This window comes from Haemaphysalis longicornis, unplaced genomic scaffold (assembly GCF_048455015.1).
Source record: "Haemaphysalis longicornis isolate Haplotype H1 unplaced genomic scaffold, Haemaphysalis longicornis Haplotype H1 scaffold_9, whole genome shotgun sequence".
NCBI classification, from domain to species: domain Eukaryota; kingdom Metazoa; phylum Arthropoda; class Arachnida; order Ixodida; family Ixodidae; genus Haemaphysalis; species Haemaphysalis longicornis.
Genome location: NW_027526460.1, coordinates 94,778,274 through 94,799,649, shown reverse-complemented (window position 1 = coordinate 94,799,649; position 21,376 = coordinate 94,778,274). Strand labels below are relative to the sequence as shown.

The following is a 21,376-nucleotide window of genomic DNA, read 5'->3' as shown; positions in this document are numbered from 1 at the left end:
ATATTGTTATGCCACCACGGTAATATGCAGATGCCGCAGACAAGACCGAAGCAATGAGTGCTACCACCTAAATTGCGCAGAGGTAATTTTACGTGCTTCTAAAATATGTTTGGAGGGCAGTTTTGGAGCCTTCACATTTGCTCCACCGCGATGAGATATGTTTCCTTTTTTTTTACCTTGTGCTTTACTTGCCAATTTCAAGTCAATTTGGGGTGCTATTCAAAGGGAAGCATGTAACGCAATGGACGCAGATCTCATGTTGTCATTTTCTACGTTTACTGTCTTTCTTACTTCACGCTGAAAGTTTCGTACAAACTTGGGTACCCAACAGTGGAACCTTCGTGTTTGTGCATCACCAAGGCTACTATTCGCGTCTTGTCAATGTTTCTTTCAGGGGTAGGTAGACCCAGGAAAGTGCACGGGTCAAATGCCTCCCCTTGCTGTGAAGCTCTGTGAATTCTTCGCTTTATGCTCTGTATCCTCTGTGCTGTTTGTTGGCTTACCCGACGGATTGGATTGTCTCGCAGCTGATCCTGGACAAGTTCTCCAAGTACGAGTCCATCGCGTTGGCGGAAAAGGCGGAGAAGGAGAAGATGTCGAGGGAAGCGGAGGAGCGGCGCAAGGCCAAGCTCAAGCAGGAGAAAGAGAAGGAGGAGTGCAAGGTCCAGGAGCTCACAGAAGCCGAGGCCGAGGCACTGCAGAGGGAGCTGGACCGGGTGGGTTGGCACGTGTGAGAGATTAGGGCTGTTTCGAAAGAAAGCGGGAGGGGGGAGGCGGAAAGATCACTGCCCAAATTTGTGAATGGGGGTTTCAGTGTGGTGTTTAGAGAACGGGGTGTGCACACAGACGGGCTGAGGGAGAGAGAGAATATGTTTGTAGTAAAAAAACATATTGGGACATTTTGGCTAGGGATGGGATGGGCTTGCAGGGACACTGAAGGGAACTAGCAAGCTCAATTTAAATTTGTTTATTTCCACTCCAAGGAGCAGTGGACTCGATTGACAATGTTCCCAAGCAACATTGTTGGGCTCAGACATAAGCTCAGCTGCCTCATAGCCCTCTCAGCATTTATTCTGCACCAAAAGCAGGCTAATTGCTGAAAAATTACCCATTGAGAAACGCATTTCATCCCTCGTGCCATGATGTTTCGTGTGATGTAAATGGAGGCCGGAAGCGAGTGACACAAGAGTGTGGTCTAGCAGGAAGACTGAAACCCACAAAGTGAATCATCTGGCCACTGGAGCCACTAGTTGCGCTCTCAGTGCGTATGACAAAACAACTTGCCCGCTCTACACGTCCTGAAGCTGCCGCTCTGTGTGCGCCAACCTTGATGCTGCAAGGGACGTGCGATGGGGGTTAAACATTGTGAATGTGCCGCGCGGCCTTTTACTTTACCTACAAAATGTCTAGCGGACAGCGCAACTGCAGCGAGAACGACGTCAGTGGCACTCTTATGCTTTGCAGTGTCGTTATGGATTGTCTAATTTAGTCGCTTCGATGCACTCGGCTTGACAACGTGGCGCCATCTGTTTGTTCCGCTTGTAACTGTGCCCGATGCTTAGTGTGAAAACAAGCCTAGGTACTCCGGTGTACGAGCATCTGAATGGCAGTACGTGAGCATTTTCATGCTATTACTATGCAGGCGTTCGGGTGCACTTCCATGCGAAAACTCAAAAAAGGTGTTCAGATTTATGGCTAGATGAATGGGCTTATGTAGCACAACCTTGGCATTCGTACAGTTGGAGGTAACAGGCCTTTACTATGCCGAACCTGCAATAACCACTGCAACCAACACCGGCACTGCAGCTTGGCAGCTTGTAAATGTCGGCACAGCTTGAATCGTACCTGTACATTTATAATTGTTTATGACTTATGAAAACTAACGTGCAAAGAAAGATGTTACGTGTTTCTTTGAGAGCTAGTGTGCGTGCTTCTCGTTCTGTTGTCCCTAACGTGACTCTTGGCACATCCGCTCAGTCTTCGTTAACGTCATCTCTGCTGGGCGACTGATAGCTTCATTTTTTTGTCATTTACGAAATTATTTTAAATGTGCGGCCCCAGAGACTGGTATATTTTTTATCTGGGGACGCCAATCTATCTGTTCAGACCAACTTTGGTTTTGTCTTCAGTGCCCCTTTAAGGGCAACAGTTGTATAGTCAAATCCCACTATAACGAAGTTGATGGGGCATGTGAAAATTTTCGTTGTTGCCGAAATTTGTTGTGGCGAAATATGCCCCAACACACCACTGAAGGGCAAGAAAAGTAGCTCCGTATATTATTTGCAACATTTACTGCATAATGCAATGTATAGAAAAAGAGGTGACGTGCAATTACGTTGTTTATTCGGAGAACAAACATATGAATAGTTATCTGGTTTTTAACTGCTTGAAAGAGCGTGTTACTTGGGGGAAGGGTAGAAATGCAGTCTCAAAACATATTGCTGTACAACAAGGCATATCTACCGAGCTAATTACTTGCATATAGCTGCTCAGCTGCGGAAGCTCCCCTCTTGCGCTTGAGGGAGGAGCAGCGCCCATTATCTTATCCTCTGACTGGTCGTGGTGGCATCTGACCTTGGCAAGCAACCCGCGTGCGTTTGCATTCATCACGAGCGCGCACACGCGATTAAGGTAGGATGACGTCGGTTCAAGACTAAACACAAAAGCATTATTTTTGCTTTTGACTTTGAAGAATAGTAGAAGGAAAACTGCAATGACAGCTGCTCACAACACGTACATGACGGCGCGGTGCCAGCAGGGGCCCTATTCTCGACTGCACAAATTCCCAGGCAATTCGCCATGTTTTTTGCGTAAGCACAACGTAAGCAATCAGTGACGTGATGCACGTATAGCTCTGATGACATGCATTGCACTGCTGAGCTTGAGGTCGCGGGTTCAATTCCCGGCCGTGGCGGCCGCTTTTCTGATGGAGGCGAAAAGCAAAAACTCCCGTGTGTACGAGATTTCGGCGCACGTTAAAGATCCCCAGGTGGTCAAAATTAATCCGGAGCCCTCCACTACGGCGTGCCTCATCGCCTGCGTTGCGTCGGCGCGTTAAACCCTATAATCAATAAATAATCAATCTGATGACATGCAGTGTATTTTGACGCTTCACTCATAGAGATCACAACTAAGCTACCGTATTTACTCGCATGATCCTCGCACTTTTTTTTCGGAAAAGTCAATGCAAAGTTAGGAGTGCGAGAATTATGCGGGGGAAAAAAAAATATCCCGTGCACAGTGTTGCCAATTCGCCTTATGCCAATCCCGCTAAATGTAGCGGTCGTTTTTTGTATATGTAAGCTCAGTGTTGCCAACAGCAGCTATTTCTTTTTATTTTTTTATTTACAACGTAAACAGTCTCCCGTCGATCAGCGATCGTGAAATTGCCGCCTTTGCTTTCTGGCGCGCGCCCTATCTCGTCGTCGTCATGTGCGTGCCCTACTCCATTAACGCACGTTGAAGTCGGTGACGCCGAAGTGCCTGCCTGCGGCACGGTTGCCGCGTTCGATCGCGTACTCTATCGCTTTCAATTTGAAAGCGGCAGCGTAGCTGGCGTTCTTCCCCATGGCGAAGCGGCACCAAGCACAAAACACAAAACAAAGACATCAACAAGTTCTCAAAATGGCAGCGAGCTATCCACCACTACGCGAGTGACTCACTGACTGCTGCCGCTCAACGACGGGACACGGGACCACGACGGCGACACGACGACTTCGACAGCGGGCTGCGCGAACACTGTCTAGTTGCGCGCACGCGAAACCGGCTCAAGGACAGTGTGAGTAGCATGTTAGGGCGCCTGTTAGGGAGTAGCCATTCAGGGTGTTAGGGCGCGCCGCCTGGGTGGCCTTGGATACACAGCGCTCTCCGCCGAATGGAGAGGCTGCGGGGGAGGGCGCGCGTTGGAGAGCGCGTGCACCATGCCGGTTTCGCGAGCAGGCAACTTCCGCGAGCAGGCAACTTCCGCCGCTGCAAAGTTGGGGGTGCGAGGATTATGCGAGGAACCAAAAAATCCAAGTTTTGGTGGCTCACATTAGGGGTGCGAGGATTACGCGAGTGCGAGGATTACGCGAGTAAATACGGTATCAAATATTGCCCATAAAAGATATAGAAACCTTTCGCATGTATTACAAAAATTTAGACGGTACCTGAGGTTGGCAAGGGAAACACATTTCTGCAGGCGTCAACACCACAAGGCGATCGAGTAACGTTGATCCAAAAGGGAGTGAAAGGGGGATTTTGGGCTAAAGAACATCACACACTCCTTTTTACCGTATCTATTTATTTTTTTCAATCACTTTTAGTAACATAGTTGAGCTCTCTGCTTCAATGCAAGCTTTGTTGCGTTATCACCTTCCCGGCCGCCACCACCGCCACGCTATCGTGTGCTGCTATGTTACAAGTTTATGGCATGATCAGAGAAAAGACGGCCGTGACCATCACTTGCATGACACCTAAGAGCAGCAAAGGGATATGCCTGATAACCGCGGAGCGTACTGATGTCGCCAATTCACTCATTCGTCAAGCTCGACTTCAATTAGCGCCGTAATGAACAAACGAGTCACTTTTCTTTGTTATTTTTCTCTTTAGTTCGATCAAGTGGCCCAGCAACTTACTAGGACGAGTGTGGACAAATGCCATGCATTGGGTTCTCTTTGTCATGGAGAGGCTTGTACTGCCCTCTTACGTTGCGGTTGCGCCAACCAAATAATTATTTTATTGCCAAAAATAAAAGCAATACTGCACGTTATTTGTATTCTCCGTGATCGCTGACTTGGAAACAGTCAAAACTTTTATTTCTTTTGGTATAAAACATGCTTTAAACCTCGCGTCATGCGAAACTGTGCCTGCTGCAAATTCCCGGACATTTCGTGGGGCCGAAGGTCGGGGAAATTTTGTGCCCTATTTCGCAGCAACAGCAGCCGCCATTTTCAAGCTGTTACGTAACATTACATCACTTTACGCAGGCTGAAGAATTCCCGCCAACTGTTTAAATTACGTCATGCCTTCTCAGCCAATCACACAGAGGGCGTGTATTAGAAGCAGTATTGTTGTTGAATAGCAAAGACAGGCCTACGTTGTCATGTCCGGTGCATTTAGTCTAGTTTTTCATTGCTGGGCAAGAATTATGCGCTTTCAGTAGAGAGAAATAAGGCGAACTTTAGAACTGTGGACAGTAAATGTCATGAAACGTCAAAATGACGAAGACACACAACCGATTTGTCAACCGGAACACGTGACCAAAACTGAAAGCCAATCAGAAAAGACTTCCGGCAAATTTCCAGTTTTCCCGGCAATTTGTGCAGTCGAGAATAGGGCCCCAGGGCACATTGGCGCTGTTTCATCTGGATACGGATTGGCTATAGCTCTGGCTTGGCAAACCGGGCCTGTGCCTTGTGTAAAGACGGTCAGCCACATTGCTGTCACAGCAAACAATGGTGTCCATCTATGTGTTTGTTTTTGTTTACCGGTGGTGATGTGGGGACACACCGCATGTTTTTGGTGAAGCTAAGCACTCTGAATGTATAAAAAGCTACAGATGGTTATGCTTATTTTATTGTAAGCTAAATGTTCAAACCCAGCCCCACTGAGCGAAAATTTCATTGTAGTGAAAACAAGCCAGATTAATGGTTCGTTATGGCGAGGACTTCGTTGCATTGACTTCTGCGGCTAGCTGATGGGAATCAGAAATATTTTGTTGAAGCGGTGTTCCTTGTAGCGGGGTTCGGCTGTACACGAGAAAAAAAGTTTAGATTCGTCTACTGTAGGCGAGGTCAGAAAGTGGATTTCCTTTTTACACATCTCGGCACACTTATCCTTAAACTGGCTCAATGTGGGAAAGAAGTTCAGTGTGGGGTTCTTGTGCAGCTTTAAGTGTGAGAAGTTCTGGCCCGTCTTGTTGTTTCATGCTTCTGTTGTTCGTTAGTTCTGGCTTAATACTACTTGTGCACCTGACGCAAGAAAGAAAAATTTATTTGGGAACTGCCATACTTCTCTCTCGCCGACTTGTTCAAATATTTTTCTACGTTCTGTTTGTTTCAGGAGAAGGAAGAGAAAGCAAAGAAAGCTGCTGCCAAAGAAAATGATAAGGCGGACAAAAAGGTGAGAATATCGTCTGGCAATACAGGCGTACGATTAGTATGTACCGGGGGCACTCAGAAAGCACTTTCAAGCGGTGAACAGTGTGTTAGCTCTGTTGCAAACGGGAATGTTGCTCAACCAGGCTTCAACCTATGGTGTAGAAACTCAACCTATGGTGTAGAAACTAGTAGCCTTGGTACGTTCCTTGAAAGGAAACTTGCACAACGCAAAGTGTCATGGAAAGAAGAATGATAGGAGTAGCTCTTAGAGATAGGAAACAAGCAGGAAAGTTTGATAAGAGCTGGTTGCGACGCAACAGACTTAACCATGTCTCAAAATCTGGACATAGGACGCTTCCATTGGGTGTCTTGTGGCATGAGGGACAATGACACCAGATGTGAACAGGGGTTTGCCGTAGTGTTGGCCCGTATCTCATGCAGCTTTGTTTGCGAGTTTTTGTTTGTCCAGTAAATATGGAATTTTTTCGGAAAACTGACGGCAACATAACTTCGAAAGAATTAGCGACACGAGCTTGCCAAGGGCACAGAAATAGTCTTTGTGTATTTCTGAGATCCTAACTGTACCGAGTGCAGTTTTGTGTCTGCTCTTATAGGAGACAAAAAAGTTACAGGAAGCTTGATGTTTTTGATATTGTGGGCATCAGTATACGGATTGAGAGAAGTAAGCTTCGACCCGCCGCGGTGGCTCTGTGTTATCTAAGGCGTTGGGCTGCTGAGCCCAAGGACGCGGGTTCAATCCCCGCTGCGGCAGCCAGTTTTTTGATGGAGGCAAAAAGTGAAAGCGCTCGTGTGTCGAGATTCTGGGGCACGTTAAAGAGGCCATGCAGACAAAACACAAGTTTGGTTCATTCGAAAGAATGCCGCGTTAGAGTCATACTGACACCACTTTTAACGCTCACTTCGCTGAAGTAAGCCATCTAATTGGGAAAAAAAGGGAATGGCCATGCGACCCACTGGCTCATTTCTCACAACAGAACCTATGATGTCATTCGCCCAGCTCTGTTATTGGCTGATGCCGGCAAAAGCAAACGCCGGTTAGGTAAGGCTTATAAGCTTGCGGAATGAGCTTTTTGCGGTTAACTGTAATGCATATTCATTTTACAGCAGTAAGAATGGTGGGTTAAGCAATGAAAGTTATGAAAATACACGTAAACAAAGAAGTACCGATGTGCACTGCACTATGCTTGTTTTAGCTGTGCAGGAGTCTGCCGCTTTGGAGTTGTCTTACACAACACTGGCCGATTGGTTTAAGCGATGTTCTCTTATGTTACCCTGTTTGTCGACCATACCCCAGGTTTCATGAAATGATTACTTTCTACCGTAACAAAAGCAAGCCAGGAGTAAATATGGTCAAAAACAAAGCAACAGCGGACAATGGTCTGTGGATGAGTATGGCAGTGCCATCTGGGAAAACTGACGGTAAGAAAGGCTGCAGAGCCTAATGACGCACTGGAAATTCGTTCCAATACCTGCCCTTGTGACTTCATGGCAAACATCACGAAAACACACGATTTGGTGGGAGAATCAAAATTTTAACGTAAATTGATTAATTTCTCAGTGAATACGGCATCGTATGCTGCCGGATAAGCACTGCTGGAACTATAAAGCACGAAATCTTTCGAATAAAACAAACTTGTGTTTTGTCTGCATGGCCCCTTTAAGGATCCTCATGGGGTGGAAGTTATTCCGGAACCCTCTATTACGACACGCCTCATAGCCCAGTGTAGCGTCGGCATGTGGAACTCGCACAAAACGAAGAAATAGTATACTTTGTATGTGCTGCGCATGATGCAGCCTTGCTCCCTGCAGGTTATGGCTTGCTCAGAGAAGTCTTCCCCGAAATGCAGGGGCGGAAGTACTGCGCCAATCCGCTTTTCTTTAAAAGGCAGTAATGCGCCGAAAGGGCTCCCAAGCGGGGCTGCAAAATGTGAGGCAATGTCGAGATGAAGTTCAATGCAGTCACTTCGCGCTGGAGAGTGGGATAGACTCACTCGTTGAGCTGTCATCCATGACATGGCACGCTCCGGCGAACTTCTTAAAGGACTACGGCTCTGTGGCGGCGCAGTGTCACGGGACTTGAGTTTTATTGTTCAGTCGGACCCTTGCCAATCTATCTTATCGCGAGTGCACTTGCTGTTTGTGTGTCTAGCCGTACAGCACTGCTCTATTGGTGGGAGGGGCCCGCCCCTTCCACCCTCTTTTCTGTAAGCACGGTGTTTATGTGGAAAAAACGGTTGATAAACACTAGTACGCTTGTTATTTTAAGTAAACATGATGCAGTTGCACGGTATTTTTTGCTCACCTAAAAGCATGTATTACTTAAATTAATGGTGTGGGTAATACCCTATAATATTTCTTTTCTCTTGTTTTGTGAATGTGAACATTTTTCATTTCTCTGGAGTCTTAGTTCAAATTATCTCTTGTTTCCTGTTAGTTTCTCTTCCTGTTAATTTAATCTTCTCTTAGTTTCTGTTAGTTTTTTTTTTTTTTTTTTTTCCTACTTTAGAGTTTTGAGGCGTTGGGTGTAGAATGAAGGTGAACCTTTAATCTTAGGTGTAAGAGAAACGCCGATTCAGCCATCTCCGGACTTCTCTTCGTTGTTTCTCATGGCTGTAATGCCACTGTAACAACAGTAACATTGATTTTTCAATTATCTTGTAGCTGTTTTTAAAGCATCGCTGATATATCTAGTTTTTTTTCTTCAATACCTGTTGCTCTGTCAGCTGCGATGATTTAATTCTGGAAACGTAATTTTACTAGGTCGTTGAAAAAGTGGTCAGTATTGATCGAATGTTGAGTAGAAGCCATTTCACGTTTTGTTTGTTCAGTTCACCAGAAATTAAAAAATTGCAAACAAATGATGCTTGACTCTGGAAATCGGCTCCCAGACAGACTTGCACTGCTCCTAAATTTGTCTTTAGGCGTTCCAGAGCTGCTCTGAAACTCCCCTTTCACTGCTCCAAAGCTGCTCCAAACAGCATCCAGGGTGTCTACCAACCGGGAAAACTGGGAAAGCTGGGAATTGTCAGGGAATTTGTGCACGTCTAGAAAAGTCATGGAATTGTCAGGGAATTCTTCAAAAATGTTGCTAAGTCATGAAAACTGAGGGACATGTGGCTACCTCTATCTCCCAACTGACACCCGCTTTCAACTGCTGGCACATCCCTACGCGAGCTACACAGTGTACAAATGCCAGTTTTGGCGACGAGAGCCCTGAAAGAATGCCTGCACCCTCCAGCACTCATACCACACCGGGGGATGACGTCTGCAGATGCTCAGAGGCTGCTGTGAGCACAGAGTTTATTATATGTAATACAGGAAAATCTGGCACTGTAATAGTGCCGGAGATTTCCCTAGACACTGTTATAGTGTCTAGGCGAGCGGCGCTTCAGCGATCGTGACGTCGTGTACCGCGGAGAAGCGTTCAACCGTTATTTAGCATGGCTCGCCAACAAGACGAAAAGGACCCCGTGACTACAAAAACATAAATATTGTTGTAAAAGTTATTTGAAGTTATTGTATCGACGAAACAGTTAAGCTAATATTTTTTCAGGAATTTTCTAAAGCTTCACGACACTTGAACCAGAAAAAAAATTGCCACTGTTGCCTCGGTCATCAGGGGACACAGAAGGCACGTTGCAAGACAGGCCAAGCAAGCGAGGAATGCTTCCAGCAGAAAATTATAACTTAATGGTTGCGACCATGGCCTCTCTGATCAGCTGCCTGCGTCCTGCATGCTGTAGCAACGGCACCCAGCAGCTGATTGCGGAGGCTATGTTGCAAGCATAAACCGCATAAGCTGTATGATTGTGATAGCTCCCAGTACCGCGCGTCGGAGAATTTCGTCGTTGTCCCTAGGCGCTCCAGGTGATGTCACGTTTTGCTCACGTTACCTAAGGATTTTCTTCCTCCTTCTAGCCGCTCCGGGCTTTCATGCAAAACTTTGACCGCCCAAGTCAGCGCCTGGAAACGTTATGGGTGGAACTCTGCGCAAGTGCTCACAAAGAACTACTTCTGTTTGTTAAGATTGTGCTTTGCTTTTCATATGGCAATTCTTCTGTGGAGCATGAATTTTCAGTGAACAAGGAATGCGTTGTGGAAAACATGAAGGAAGAGTCGCTCGTAGCGCAGAGGTTAGTCTATGATGAAGTGTCCGCAGCAAAAGGTGTTGCAAAAGTTAATGTCACAGACAAGATGATTGACATGGTCCGTTCTGCTAACATCAGATGGAAAGAAGAATTAGACGGGAAGAAGCAGGAACGGTTGCAGTTGTCAGATGTTGAGAGAAAGAAACAGAGAACTGCTGCTCTTGTAAAAGAACTCAAGTTGAAAAAGCAAAGGATCATGAAAGATGCTGACCTTCGGGCTTCAATGCTGCAGCAAGAAATTGAATCCCTGAAAGAGTGAAAGGTGCTCTGTTTGTAAATGCACAAATGTTATTGTACCTTTTTAATGTTGCATACTGTAAAATAATCCTTTCACATGATGGATTGTTATAAAGGAGTTTCTTTTGCAGTTGTGCAAGTGCCCTGTCTTTTTTTACCGCTAGAAGTTTCACTTTCTGTGCACGGTGTCTGCTAAACAGGCCTGTCGGTCAGGGAAAACCTGGAAAATTCGGGGAATTTTTGAGAAGTAGAATTGGTAGACACCATGAGCATCATTCCTGCTCCCTTAGTTGCCCCGAAAGGCTCAAGTCCACTTTCACCCCTGGAAATGAGACTTTCATGTTTGGTGACTCGTGTGCTTTTGGTCATGGCAGGAAGGTGATGGGGAGGAAGAGGAGGAGGAGGATGAGAAGGACAAGGGGAAGCTGAAGCCCAACTCTGGCAATGGGGCTGACCTGGAGAACTACCGGTGGACACAGACCCTCTCGGAAATCGAGGTGAGAGTCAGGAGGAGGAGGAGATGCTCCTCAGGATGACTTTTTAAAAAGTTATGGCTGAAATTTGTTTGCACTGTTTGTAAAGATTAAGCTCCTCTTGTGTTATCTGCCGGCAGTTTTCGGGTAGCTGCTCTGGTAAATTTTCATGTGGCATGACGTCATCGAACACACAATTTTTTGTGCATACAATTATTTATGCACACAATAATTGTGCACACAATTATTTTAGCAAAAAATTTGTCTGAGAATTTTTAAACAGCCTAGGAGGCTCGTTGTGAACTGCAGAATGGGCAAATCCTCAGGGAAAAATTTTATATCTATTCTTTTTCCGGTCGGAACGAAATTGATAAATAGTGGGTCTGTATAAACTTTATTCTTGTTTTATGACCATTGTAATTATTTGGGAATATATAAGATACGTAATTAATAGGATTTGACTAACCTTGGCTAGTTGTTTCTGCATCCTAAGGTGAAAAGGACCAAGGACCGGCGCTCGTGTTTGTGTATTCTTTCCTCGGTCCTTGTTTACCGTTTTTTTTTTTTTTTTTTCCTTTTTTTGCTTAAGGATAATAGGATTTGCCTACTCTACACATTATGAGAAACATCTTTTTGAAATTTTATAGTCGTATTGTTATTCTAAGTGAACGAAATGTGTGCGCAAACCCAGAAAATGGACTAAACACCTATTTGAGAAAAACACAATGAAAACTTTATTTTTGTGTTAGATGTCCGATGCCCGAATTCTTGCTCAAACGAGATGGACGTTGGTGGTGTTATAATTTGTAATGTTCACAAGTAGGTCCCCCCGACTAAACCTCTCCTGCCACGTGAGTTGCAACATCGCGGTCCCGTCAAAAATCACACCGACCCCAGTCCGACTCGCTTTCAAAGTAATTGCTTCCCTAACACACTGACGCAATGGCCAATGCAATGGCCAATGCACGAACAATGGCCAATGCAAGAACGGCCAAAAGGGGCCAAAAGGCATTTACGTACCGTGTGGTGCGCGTTCAAAGGCAGTCTCACCCCTGGTGGTCTCCAGCGCGTTTCCGAAATCAAGCGACTTGGGAAGGAGAGGAGGGAGTAGGGAGAGGAGGGAGGCACGCGAGGATCACTCTTGCCCCACCAAGAGGAGAGCGTTGCTAGTGCCTCAGCGCCGTGAGGGGAGGGGTTTGGTCCCCACAGTCCATCAAGCCAGTTTTCTACAACTTCCTCAGGCCAGCAGTGAAGCAGCAGGCTGCCTGCACTTCATTTATTTCTCAGCCAGGAGGAAAAAAGCATCCACTGTCAAGAATCCTCCGGTCAAGGTGTTTTTGTTCATATTGTTTCATTCTTATATGTACTCAAGGGAAATCTGGCGCCAATGTGTAGGCGAGCCGTGCGTGCCGTCAAGCACAAACATTCCTTCATTACTTGGCATGTCTTGCCAACAAGCCCAAAAGTTAGCTGTGGCTGCAAGGAAACAGCACTATTACATTGTAAAAGAATGTTTAAAGTTGTTTAATTAATAAGAATGGAGCTCGGAAAGATTTATTTGTCGGGGATTATTTAGAACGTTCATGCAAAACTAACAAGAAAAAAATGGTTACCATTCTTTCTTGATTTTGTCTTCAAGAGCAAAAAGAAGTCATGTGGCTAGCCAAGCCAAGCAGGGGAGAGAGAGAGAGAAACAACATTTATTCATGCCTGCGTAAACCCGGTGGGTTACCTACTGGCGCTACTCGCCGGACCCCGTGCAAGGGGTGGTGGAAAGTCGCACTTTCGGCCGCTGGCGTTCGATGGCCGCGAGCGCGAGCTCGGCAGCCATCTTTTGGAGTTCGTAGTTGACGCTGGTGACCGCGTCCCTCACGCTTGGTGGGAGCGGATCATCGTCCTCCTCCGTTGTTGTTGTCGGTGGTTGATTGAGACAACCCCACAGCATGTGCTGCATGGTCGCACGAGCGCTCCCGCACAGCGCACACTCGTCCGTTGGGTATAGTTCGGGGCACACGTGCTTGGCGACCACGGGCGTCCATATCGCCCGCGTTTGGAGCTGTCGCACGAGCACCCCTTCCCTCCTGGTGAGTTTACGGTGTGGCGGCGGGAAGGCGCGCCTAGTCTCTCTGTACCACGCAAGCACATCCTTGTAGGAGCTGACCGGGGTTGCCTCCTCTTCTTCCCTGTAGTAGTCTTTTGCGTTCGATGGAGTAGGAGGAGGAGGCAGACTCGCCTCGGCCGCAGCCGCCGCCCGAGCCGCCGCCGCACCCTCCGCGGGCGCAGCAGCAGCAGCCGCGGCAGCGGCCGCACCAGCGACGGCGGCGCCATCGTGTCTCGTTAGCACGCGCGCCGCTCGGTCCGCCTCCTCGTTGCGGTTGGTCCCGGTCCCCACCAGTCCCACGTGTGCCGGGAACCACTTGAGGACCACCGGTAGCGTCCGTCGGGGCAGGGCCCCGCACACCCTGTTTGCGCACTCCGACACCGAGTTCCGAGCGTAGCTCAGTATCGCGTTTCGCGAGTCACTGATCACTGTCGCGCACCGTGGGTCCACTAGGGCCAGCGCGATCGCCAGCTCCTCCGCTTGCGTTGAGTCCCGGGCCCTGACGCTGCCCGCCGAGCACAGCTTCCCGGAGGTCGCTGCAATCACGGCCACGGCGTACGTGCCCCGGCGGCCTGGGTATTCCGCCGCGTCCACGTAGAAGGCGTTGGTGTCCGCCGCGTGCACGTCCGTCAGGGCTTTCGCTCTGGCCGCTCGCCGCTCTCGGTTCTCTTCTGGGTCCATGTGCTTCGGCAGCGGCGGCACGTGCATGAGGGCGAGCAGCCCGCGCGGCAGCGACCGCGCCGGCTTCGGCATCGGCGGCCGGCTTGCCGGCCACCCCCCGCCTCCACCACCGCGACCACCGCCACCGCCACCGCCCCCGCCGCCGCACCCGCCGCTCTCGCTTTCGCGTTCTCGCGTTAATTCCGACCGGTAGCCTACCCTACGTAGAATAGCCCTACCAGTTCTCGTCTGCGTAAGCCTCGCGATCTGCGCGGTGCTCTGGGCCTCGGCTATCTCGCTGAGGGTGGGTATAAGAGACACTATTCACCCACATGGTTGGCTGCCCTATCTTTCTCATTAAATTGACCTCTTTTATAACAGACATCGGATGTAGAAGATTGGTTATAAGGGACAAGTCATCCTTGAACTTTAATCAATAATCTCACTTGTAACAGACATTTTAACTTCAGATGCAGTGCCACCAGTCACTAATTGCAGTTGCTTCTATTCTGGAAACACAGGTGGACGACAGACGCCTGCAGTCGCTATTTATTATAACTTCAGCAAACACACAGTGGTTCAGTCAGCTATGAAATGATGATGAGAAGCCCTGCCAATGAAAATGCAACTTACAGAAGTGGTCGAAGCTTACTGTCATCCATTGGAACGCGACCGCATGTGCGGGCTCTCCCACTCGCGTAGCTCCCAATCAAGAAGCATCACAGATGTTGAGTCCAGCAAGCGTAATTAATGAATAGCCTGAGCACACAGTGGAAGAAGCTGTGCGCTCTGGCTATTCATCAGGCTTGTGAACTCAACATCTACGATTCATCTTCCACAAACAAGGAAAGGTAAAAAAAGCTTGTAGGATCTGTTGTAAAAAACAGTTTCAATACAGTCATGAAGCAAACAAAGATTCAGAACTGTTTCATAAATACTGGGGGCCAAACATAAATTAGAATGAATCTTTTGAAACATGCTGTAGCGTTCTTTTGAGCTTATTTTAGTCATATGGTGCCCACATTGAACTAGGGTCCGATTAGTAAGTGAAAAAATGGCCCCCTGCTTATAAGAGACATCTCATATAAGAGACAGAAACTGCTCCACTGTACGTGTCTCTTATAAAGGGGTTCAACTGTATCTCTAGCGTATGCTGATACGAAACTGTATGCATTTCATAGGCTGCCAAGAATGGGTGACGTTACATGTATTATTATGCGTGACCCTATTTTCTTGCTTCTTTTTGTTCTTCGCTGCTGTAGCTGAGGGTACCCATACCGAGGAATTTGAAGATCAAGGCCAGGGATGTCATTATCGACTTTGAGAAAAAGGTGAGTTCTTCCTTTTGCACTGCTTCTTCGCTCTTTGGGTGCTCGAAGGACTCGGAAAAAAGCCCCATCTTTTAGGATATGGTTTCTGACATTATTTTATTCTTTCGTCGTTTCAGTGTTTCTTCTTTTCTGTTGACTAACGTTTTGGAGATCTTTGTAGTACCACAGGGGGCTTTGACTGAGAATGAATTGTTATTAAAATTTCGGTCTTGCACGTTGGTCCAGGAAATAACCTTTGTCGTGAAAGCCAAGGCTGTTCGAAAAAATTGGAGAAAACACTGTTTTGCCTCACTCGGTTTAAGAAGTCCAATGGTAGGTGCTTTTGGGTGCCCATATTCCGCAATTTTCCTTGTTGCTGATGTGCGGCAATGTACTTGTTAGAAATCAGACATGAGGTGGTTGTGGCATTGTGCTTTTTGCTGGCATTTGCAGTCGTGGAAGGTGTTGTAAGCAAAAATATCCAGGGAAGCTTGCGCTCACACGTAAGTCTTGAATAGCGAAGCTGTTGTAGGTGACCATTGCAGGGCGCATAGTTAAGTTTCAGTGCATAGTTGCGGTGCTAGTAATCGTCTTCATATGCATCGAAGAGATTGTCATCTTCGCGGCGAGTGGTGGATGCAAAGTCATCCTCAGCATTGTAGACTTCCACCAGCTCAACTGGCGAGCCCTATAAGCCGCCCCATAAGCACCTCCCTACGCCCCTGTTCATTACCACAAATTAAGTAGCCAGTAATGACTGATGGTGTTCATACGAAGCTACCAACTGTGCAGTCAGTTTTGTAAAGCCTGTTGAGCGACAAACATTGGTATAGGGTTTTTCGTTGTTGTTTTTTCTCCTCATTCAGGAACCACTTGAAGGAAGACCTGTGTCTCAGCAGTACATTTGATTGGATCATTAAAGTTTCAAAGTTAATTTCAAACATGCAATCTAGACTTGCAGTTCTGCTAACCTTGACAGGGGAGGTATGTCTCTGTGTAAAGTGTTGAGGAGAGAAAATTCTCATTCCAGATGATTTGTCGGGGCTCTACATCTCAAAGAGCCCATATATTTTGTTCGTCATATCAGTACCTTTGCTCTTTTTGCCTCGGCTTTTCTATTTTAACACTGCTTACGAAGTTGTTCATTCTCCCAGATTATCATGCTGAGAAAACAAGTGTCATGCTACCAATTTGGTTCACATCGAATTAATTTTCATGCAGCATGTGCACTGTTGTTCATGGCTGTGTCAGCCCGCTCCATTGAGGAAGGCAGGCCCAATGAAAGGCCAGCAGTTGTGCTGCAAGTTTTCGTCACTTTCATGCTGCTCAACATTCCTGTGGCTTTGATTTCAGGTTTTGATCGCTTTGCAATAAATGAAGACCTTCTTTTTAAAAAAAAAAATATGGTGAAAGTAGCATTTCTAGCCATCTACTTTACATTGGTTGGAAGTGAAGTGGTGTCAGAGTTGCTTCTTCTGCATTCTTTGTGGCTAGCTTCGCCTGGAATTGGAAAATTCTTGTAGTAGGAAATCTGTGCCCCGGGTTTATATTTAGGGCACATTTTCCTAAGGATAGCATGCCCAGGGCAACATTCCAGGTGTTAGTGGTGTGTTACCTGTGATTTTTTCTTTTCTTTTCTTTTTTTCATTAACTGCTGTTGCCTAAAAGAAAAATGTTTTTGTGACACGTTTCCCATTGCTTACTGCTCCTGTAAACAGCATTGAAAGCTCAACTCCCAACATCGATATTTTTAGTGAGGGCAAAATGCAAAAATGGTTGCGTACTCGTTGAGAACAATGAGCTTGGGGAAATTGAAATAATGCAGAATCAACCGGCACAGCAGATAAGTGAGCCTTTTGTTGTAGCATGCAAAACTGAATGCAGGTTGGATTGGGGAAGCATTTATATTGTTCTTGTGGCTCTTTCTTTCATTTTTCCCCCTCCCCCATACATTACCTGGCATGTCCTTTTCCAGCACCTCAAAGTGGGCCTCAAGGGCTTCCCCCCCATCATTGATGGCGAGCTGTACAATAGCATCAAGGTGGAGGAGTCCTGCTGGATCCTCGAGGACACCAAGACCATTCTCATCACAATGGAGAAGGTGAGACGTGGAGGTGGAGGCAAAGATAGTCTTTTTGGGGTCCAATATTTCCAAAGCAGTGGTTTTGTTGTTACTTTTTGGCCTGGCTGGGATTTTAACAAGCTGTTGCGACATTCTTTATGTCATGTACTGCACTCCGTCAAGCCCAAGCGGACAACTACCGCCACCTGGTGGGGCCCACTTCAATAGTGACTCACGTGACTTAGATTGCGCGGGGCCTAGAGCGGCAGTGCGCGCCCAAGCATGTATGACGCCGGTCACCCTATTCGCTTGCCGGAGTTCGGTAGTCCGAGGTGAGAATGCAGGACTCGTGGACGCACTGATAGAACACAAAGGAAAGCACTTTATTACGACTTCGTTTAAAACTTGTCCTGTGGGATGAGTAACACTGATAGGGAGAGGCAGGATAAGGGGCGGGAAGGTGTCCCACAGGGCACCTCTTGTTTTTGTTGCAGAGCATTGGAAACAGTCATGTAAGATGCGTGCAGTTGAGTTCTTGTTCGCTTTTTGTGCCTTCTTTCGGTGTGTACGGAACAACCCCGGGGGGGCCAGTCGGAGTTGTGTTTGTTATGCCTGTGCTACACGGTAACTTTCAATTGACAATTGGACTCCCCACCACAACTGCTCCCTATTAATTTGCAATGGGGCACTCGATAGACAATCGGTTCAGTGGCCTCCCAAAGGCCTTTGAAACGGCCGTGTAGCACAGGTACCGTATTTATTCGAAAATAGGTCGAGCACGAATATAGGTCGACCCCCTAAAAATTGAAGTCGCCGAAAAAAAAAATAATATATTCGATTATAGGTCGACCCATACTTTTAAGAAAAAACTTTAGGAAACTTTTTAAAACTCCCATTTATTTACAACGCGGTCACCTCACTGGTCGGAGCCACACACTGCGTCGTCGTCGGAACTTGCGCCGCATGCGCCGCAGTTTATTACCCACCCCCGCCCTCGACTGGCTTTGAAGGCTGAACGGCCAATCCCGCCTCGCAGCGCTAACTGTTGAGCTTTGGTCTGAATATCTTCGCAGGACACTCGGTGTCCTTTCGCACGCTCCTTTTCCACGTGCAGCCGGAGGTTTTTCTCGAGAGCATCGTGCCTCCCAATTGTAGGGCCACGAAACGCACGACGCAGTCCCCTACAAGCAAAAAGTTCGTCCCGCTGGTTCCGCCATCCCCTGATCAGCTTTTCATTAACGACTAACTCTCGCTGAGCGGCGCAAGTTCTCAGCAAACAGGATCACCCGCCGCTTAAAGTCTGACGTGACATCGCGAAATGCGCACGAGAAAAACGTTGTGTGCGGAAATCACAACGAAGCAAACACAAAGAAAGCGCATGAAACGGAGAACGGGAGATAGTAGAGACAGCGAGCGAAGCAGGTAACGCCATTCCGTTCACGAGGTGGCTACGCTAGGTGGCGAAAGTCACCTTTACCCCCACCTCGCACTAGCCGCTACCGCGGCTCCGAAGACACCAAGCCAAGCCAATCTGGCTCTCTAGCCAGTACGTCAGCTCGCTCGTGTCCGGTTCGGCCGCAGGTAATGCGCGATAGCTGGCAGTGACTGTGGGTGGTTTTCTTACGCTGATTGTTTTATTATTTTTTCCTTTATTTTCTTGCTTGTCTTTGTTCTAGATGCTCCGTGCTGCCGCCTCAAATTGAGGAGCGCCGGGCGCGACGGAGAAACGGATCGCTCGGTGCGCTCGCCATTCTACACTATAGGTCGAGGTTCTTCGGTCACGATTATAGGTCGACCCTCAATTTTTAAGCACATTTTCGGAAAAAAAAGGTCGACCTATATTCGAATAAATACGGTATTAGTTTTGCGTTTTAAGGGGGGACAAGGAAACTTTGTGAAGCTTGTCAGTTCTGCTGCTTTTTTTTTCCCACTGATTTCAAATATGCCATTGTTTTTTCACTTGGTCAATTAGTTCCCAAGGTAATTAGAGATAATAAGCCATTTTTGGTCAAACAGTAGACAAAACAGGGATTTTTCAATACTGTGAACCCGGGTGAGTGCAATAATCGAAGCAGTTTTTTGATGCATCGCTTGGAACTAATTTTACAGCTCATTAAGCTTTGGTGGCACCAGTGGCAAGGAACCATTTTGAGTGCCCATTTTAAACACCAAAGTTTAATGAGCTGTAAAATTAGTTCCAAGCGGTGCATCAAAAAACTGCTTCGATTATTGCACTCACCAGGATCCCCAGTATTGGAAAATCACTGTTTTGTCTACTGTTTGCCAAAAAATGGCTGACTTTCTCTAATTATCTCTGGAGGTAATTGTCACGCGTCTCACGCGGCAGAGGAATGAGGCTCAAGTTGATTCAATTGATGGCAACACAATATATTTACAGAACAAAACCACTCAAACGAACGCAATCATAACCAACTCACAAGCATATCACACTATACACAAAAATACAAGCACAACCTCATACTATCCCAAAAATCTAGTCAGATAGTCACTATAACCCATTAACTGTCTACTCCAAATCCAAACATCCTACCGCCGGTACCACGGTGCGATGCCGATGACGTGGCCCAGTGGGTCGGTTGGGTTACGCGTCACCCAACGTCGACGAACGTCGCGTTGGCCCGTGCTGGTGCGTCGTGGTCCGGAGCTGCCCGCTGTGCGATGACTCGGCTTCGCTGAGCAGCGCGGCTCAGCAGGAGGCCAGCAGAGCGAAGCTGCTGGTCATTGGTGGTCTTGAGCTGCCCGCTGCCAGACGGTGCGATGCCGCTGGTGCGTCGTGGGGCACGGCTCGACGGGTTGCCGGCAGTGCGATGCCGCCGGTCAGCAGGAGGCCAGCAGAGCGCAGCTGCTGGTAATCGGTGGTTCCGGGCAGCCCGCTGCCAAACGGTGCGATGCCGCTGGTGCGGTGTGCAGGCACGGCCCGAACTTCCCATTGTTCCTCCAAAGAACCCGTTCCCCTCTCTGTCTACTCCAACTTTTTTCTCTTCCTCTTCACCTCGCACTCTATCGTGTGCGGCTCCCATTCGCTGAACCAGCTAGCTACCTTCTCCTCCTCTTCAATTACCCTGTGTTTCTTCTCCATTGGTCACTTCAAAATCCTTCTCACCATCCCGTATGCTGCTTCTTCTTTCTCTTTGTCTTTAGGGCCCTAATCTTCTTTTCGGGCCAATCCCCCTTCGGGTATGGGTTCTTTTTACCACATGACAGTAATTGACCAACTAGAAAACATTGGCATTTCTGAAATCAGTGGGAAAAAAGCAGCAAGACTGACAAGTTTCACAAAGTTTACTTGAAAATTAAAAGAAGTTGTTTTAAGACTGTTGAGATTGTCGAGACATTAACTATTTTGAGCTGAAAAAAGACTCATCATTATTTTTTTGCACATGCGGATATTTTCAGTGCGGATGTTTAAAAAAGAAACTTGTTAGTTATCGGCACCGGGCATTGAACAGCTATACTGCTTTCAATGTGAGAATTGTAACCGCTGTATTATGATTTGGTGGCACTACCCACGAGTTTTTATACGAAAGCTTTACTGCCCAGAAGGAGGAATGTTATTGTGACTTGACCATTTTGCTCACTTGAAAACAGCACTTTCCCGTTTATCAAAATGACAAAAAAAAAAAAAAGAAAAGCAGCGCTCAGAAGTGGATATAGAGGTTCATCTGGTGTCAAGAGATATTGGAGATCACACATGGTAATACGATTGCAGCACTAGATGAAGAGACAGAATCAGTGCTAGTATTTCTGGTGGTTGTGGCCTTATTCACGTTAGTATGAAAGTATGAAAGTTGATCTTGAAAAGCAGGAGAGTATTGGCGACGTCCACGTTGACGAAGTCGTTGCAGTCGGTCCTGCTGAGCGCACATCGCAGGGCATCATCTATTGATGTTGTGTGGGTCAAGTGGGATAGATCTTCACTCTAGGTATGCTCTTGCACTTGCACTTGCACTTGTGCTCCAGAGCTGCCACTACTTCTTCCCCACGTGCGAAGGATATGCAGAAGCCATGGCTGTGTGGTTTTGAGGCCAAGAGGCAAGCATGCTGCTATCCTCTTTTAAGCTTACCGTGGCCACCAGAGTTCTTCAATATACACCAGTTGAAAACTGTTTTTAGAATCGAGGTCATGCGAGCACCCCTGCTTCATTAGAGAGTTTTAACACACCGTTACTGTGTTCACGGTTCCGTATACCGTGATTACGAGAGTCGACTGTGCGTGCGCGAATTACCGTCAACGATAACTTACCAGCACAGGTTTTGCCATCG

General features: G+C 47.2%; 1 protein-coding gene across 1 annotated transcript in view; it reads left to right on the top strand.

The window, feature by feature from the left end:
* Positions 1-21,376, top strand: part of Nudc (nuclear distribution C, dynein complex regulator) — a 45,696-nt gene that overhangs the window by 6,616 nt on the left and 17,704 nt on the right. The window contains exons 3-7 of the mRNA XM_077685222.1: positions 528-716; positions 6,043-6,102; positions 10,861-10,983; positions 14,983-15,051; positions 17,006-17,131. Of these exons, the coding sequence (XP_077541348.1) occupies positions 528-716; positions 6,043-6,102; positions 10,861-10,983; positions 14,983-15,051; positions 17,006-17,131 (567 nt within the window). The remainder of the gene's footprint in view (positions 1-527; positions 717-6,042; positions 6,103-10,860; positions 10,984-14,982; positions 15,052-17,005; positions 17,132-21,376) is intronic.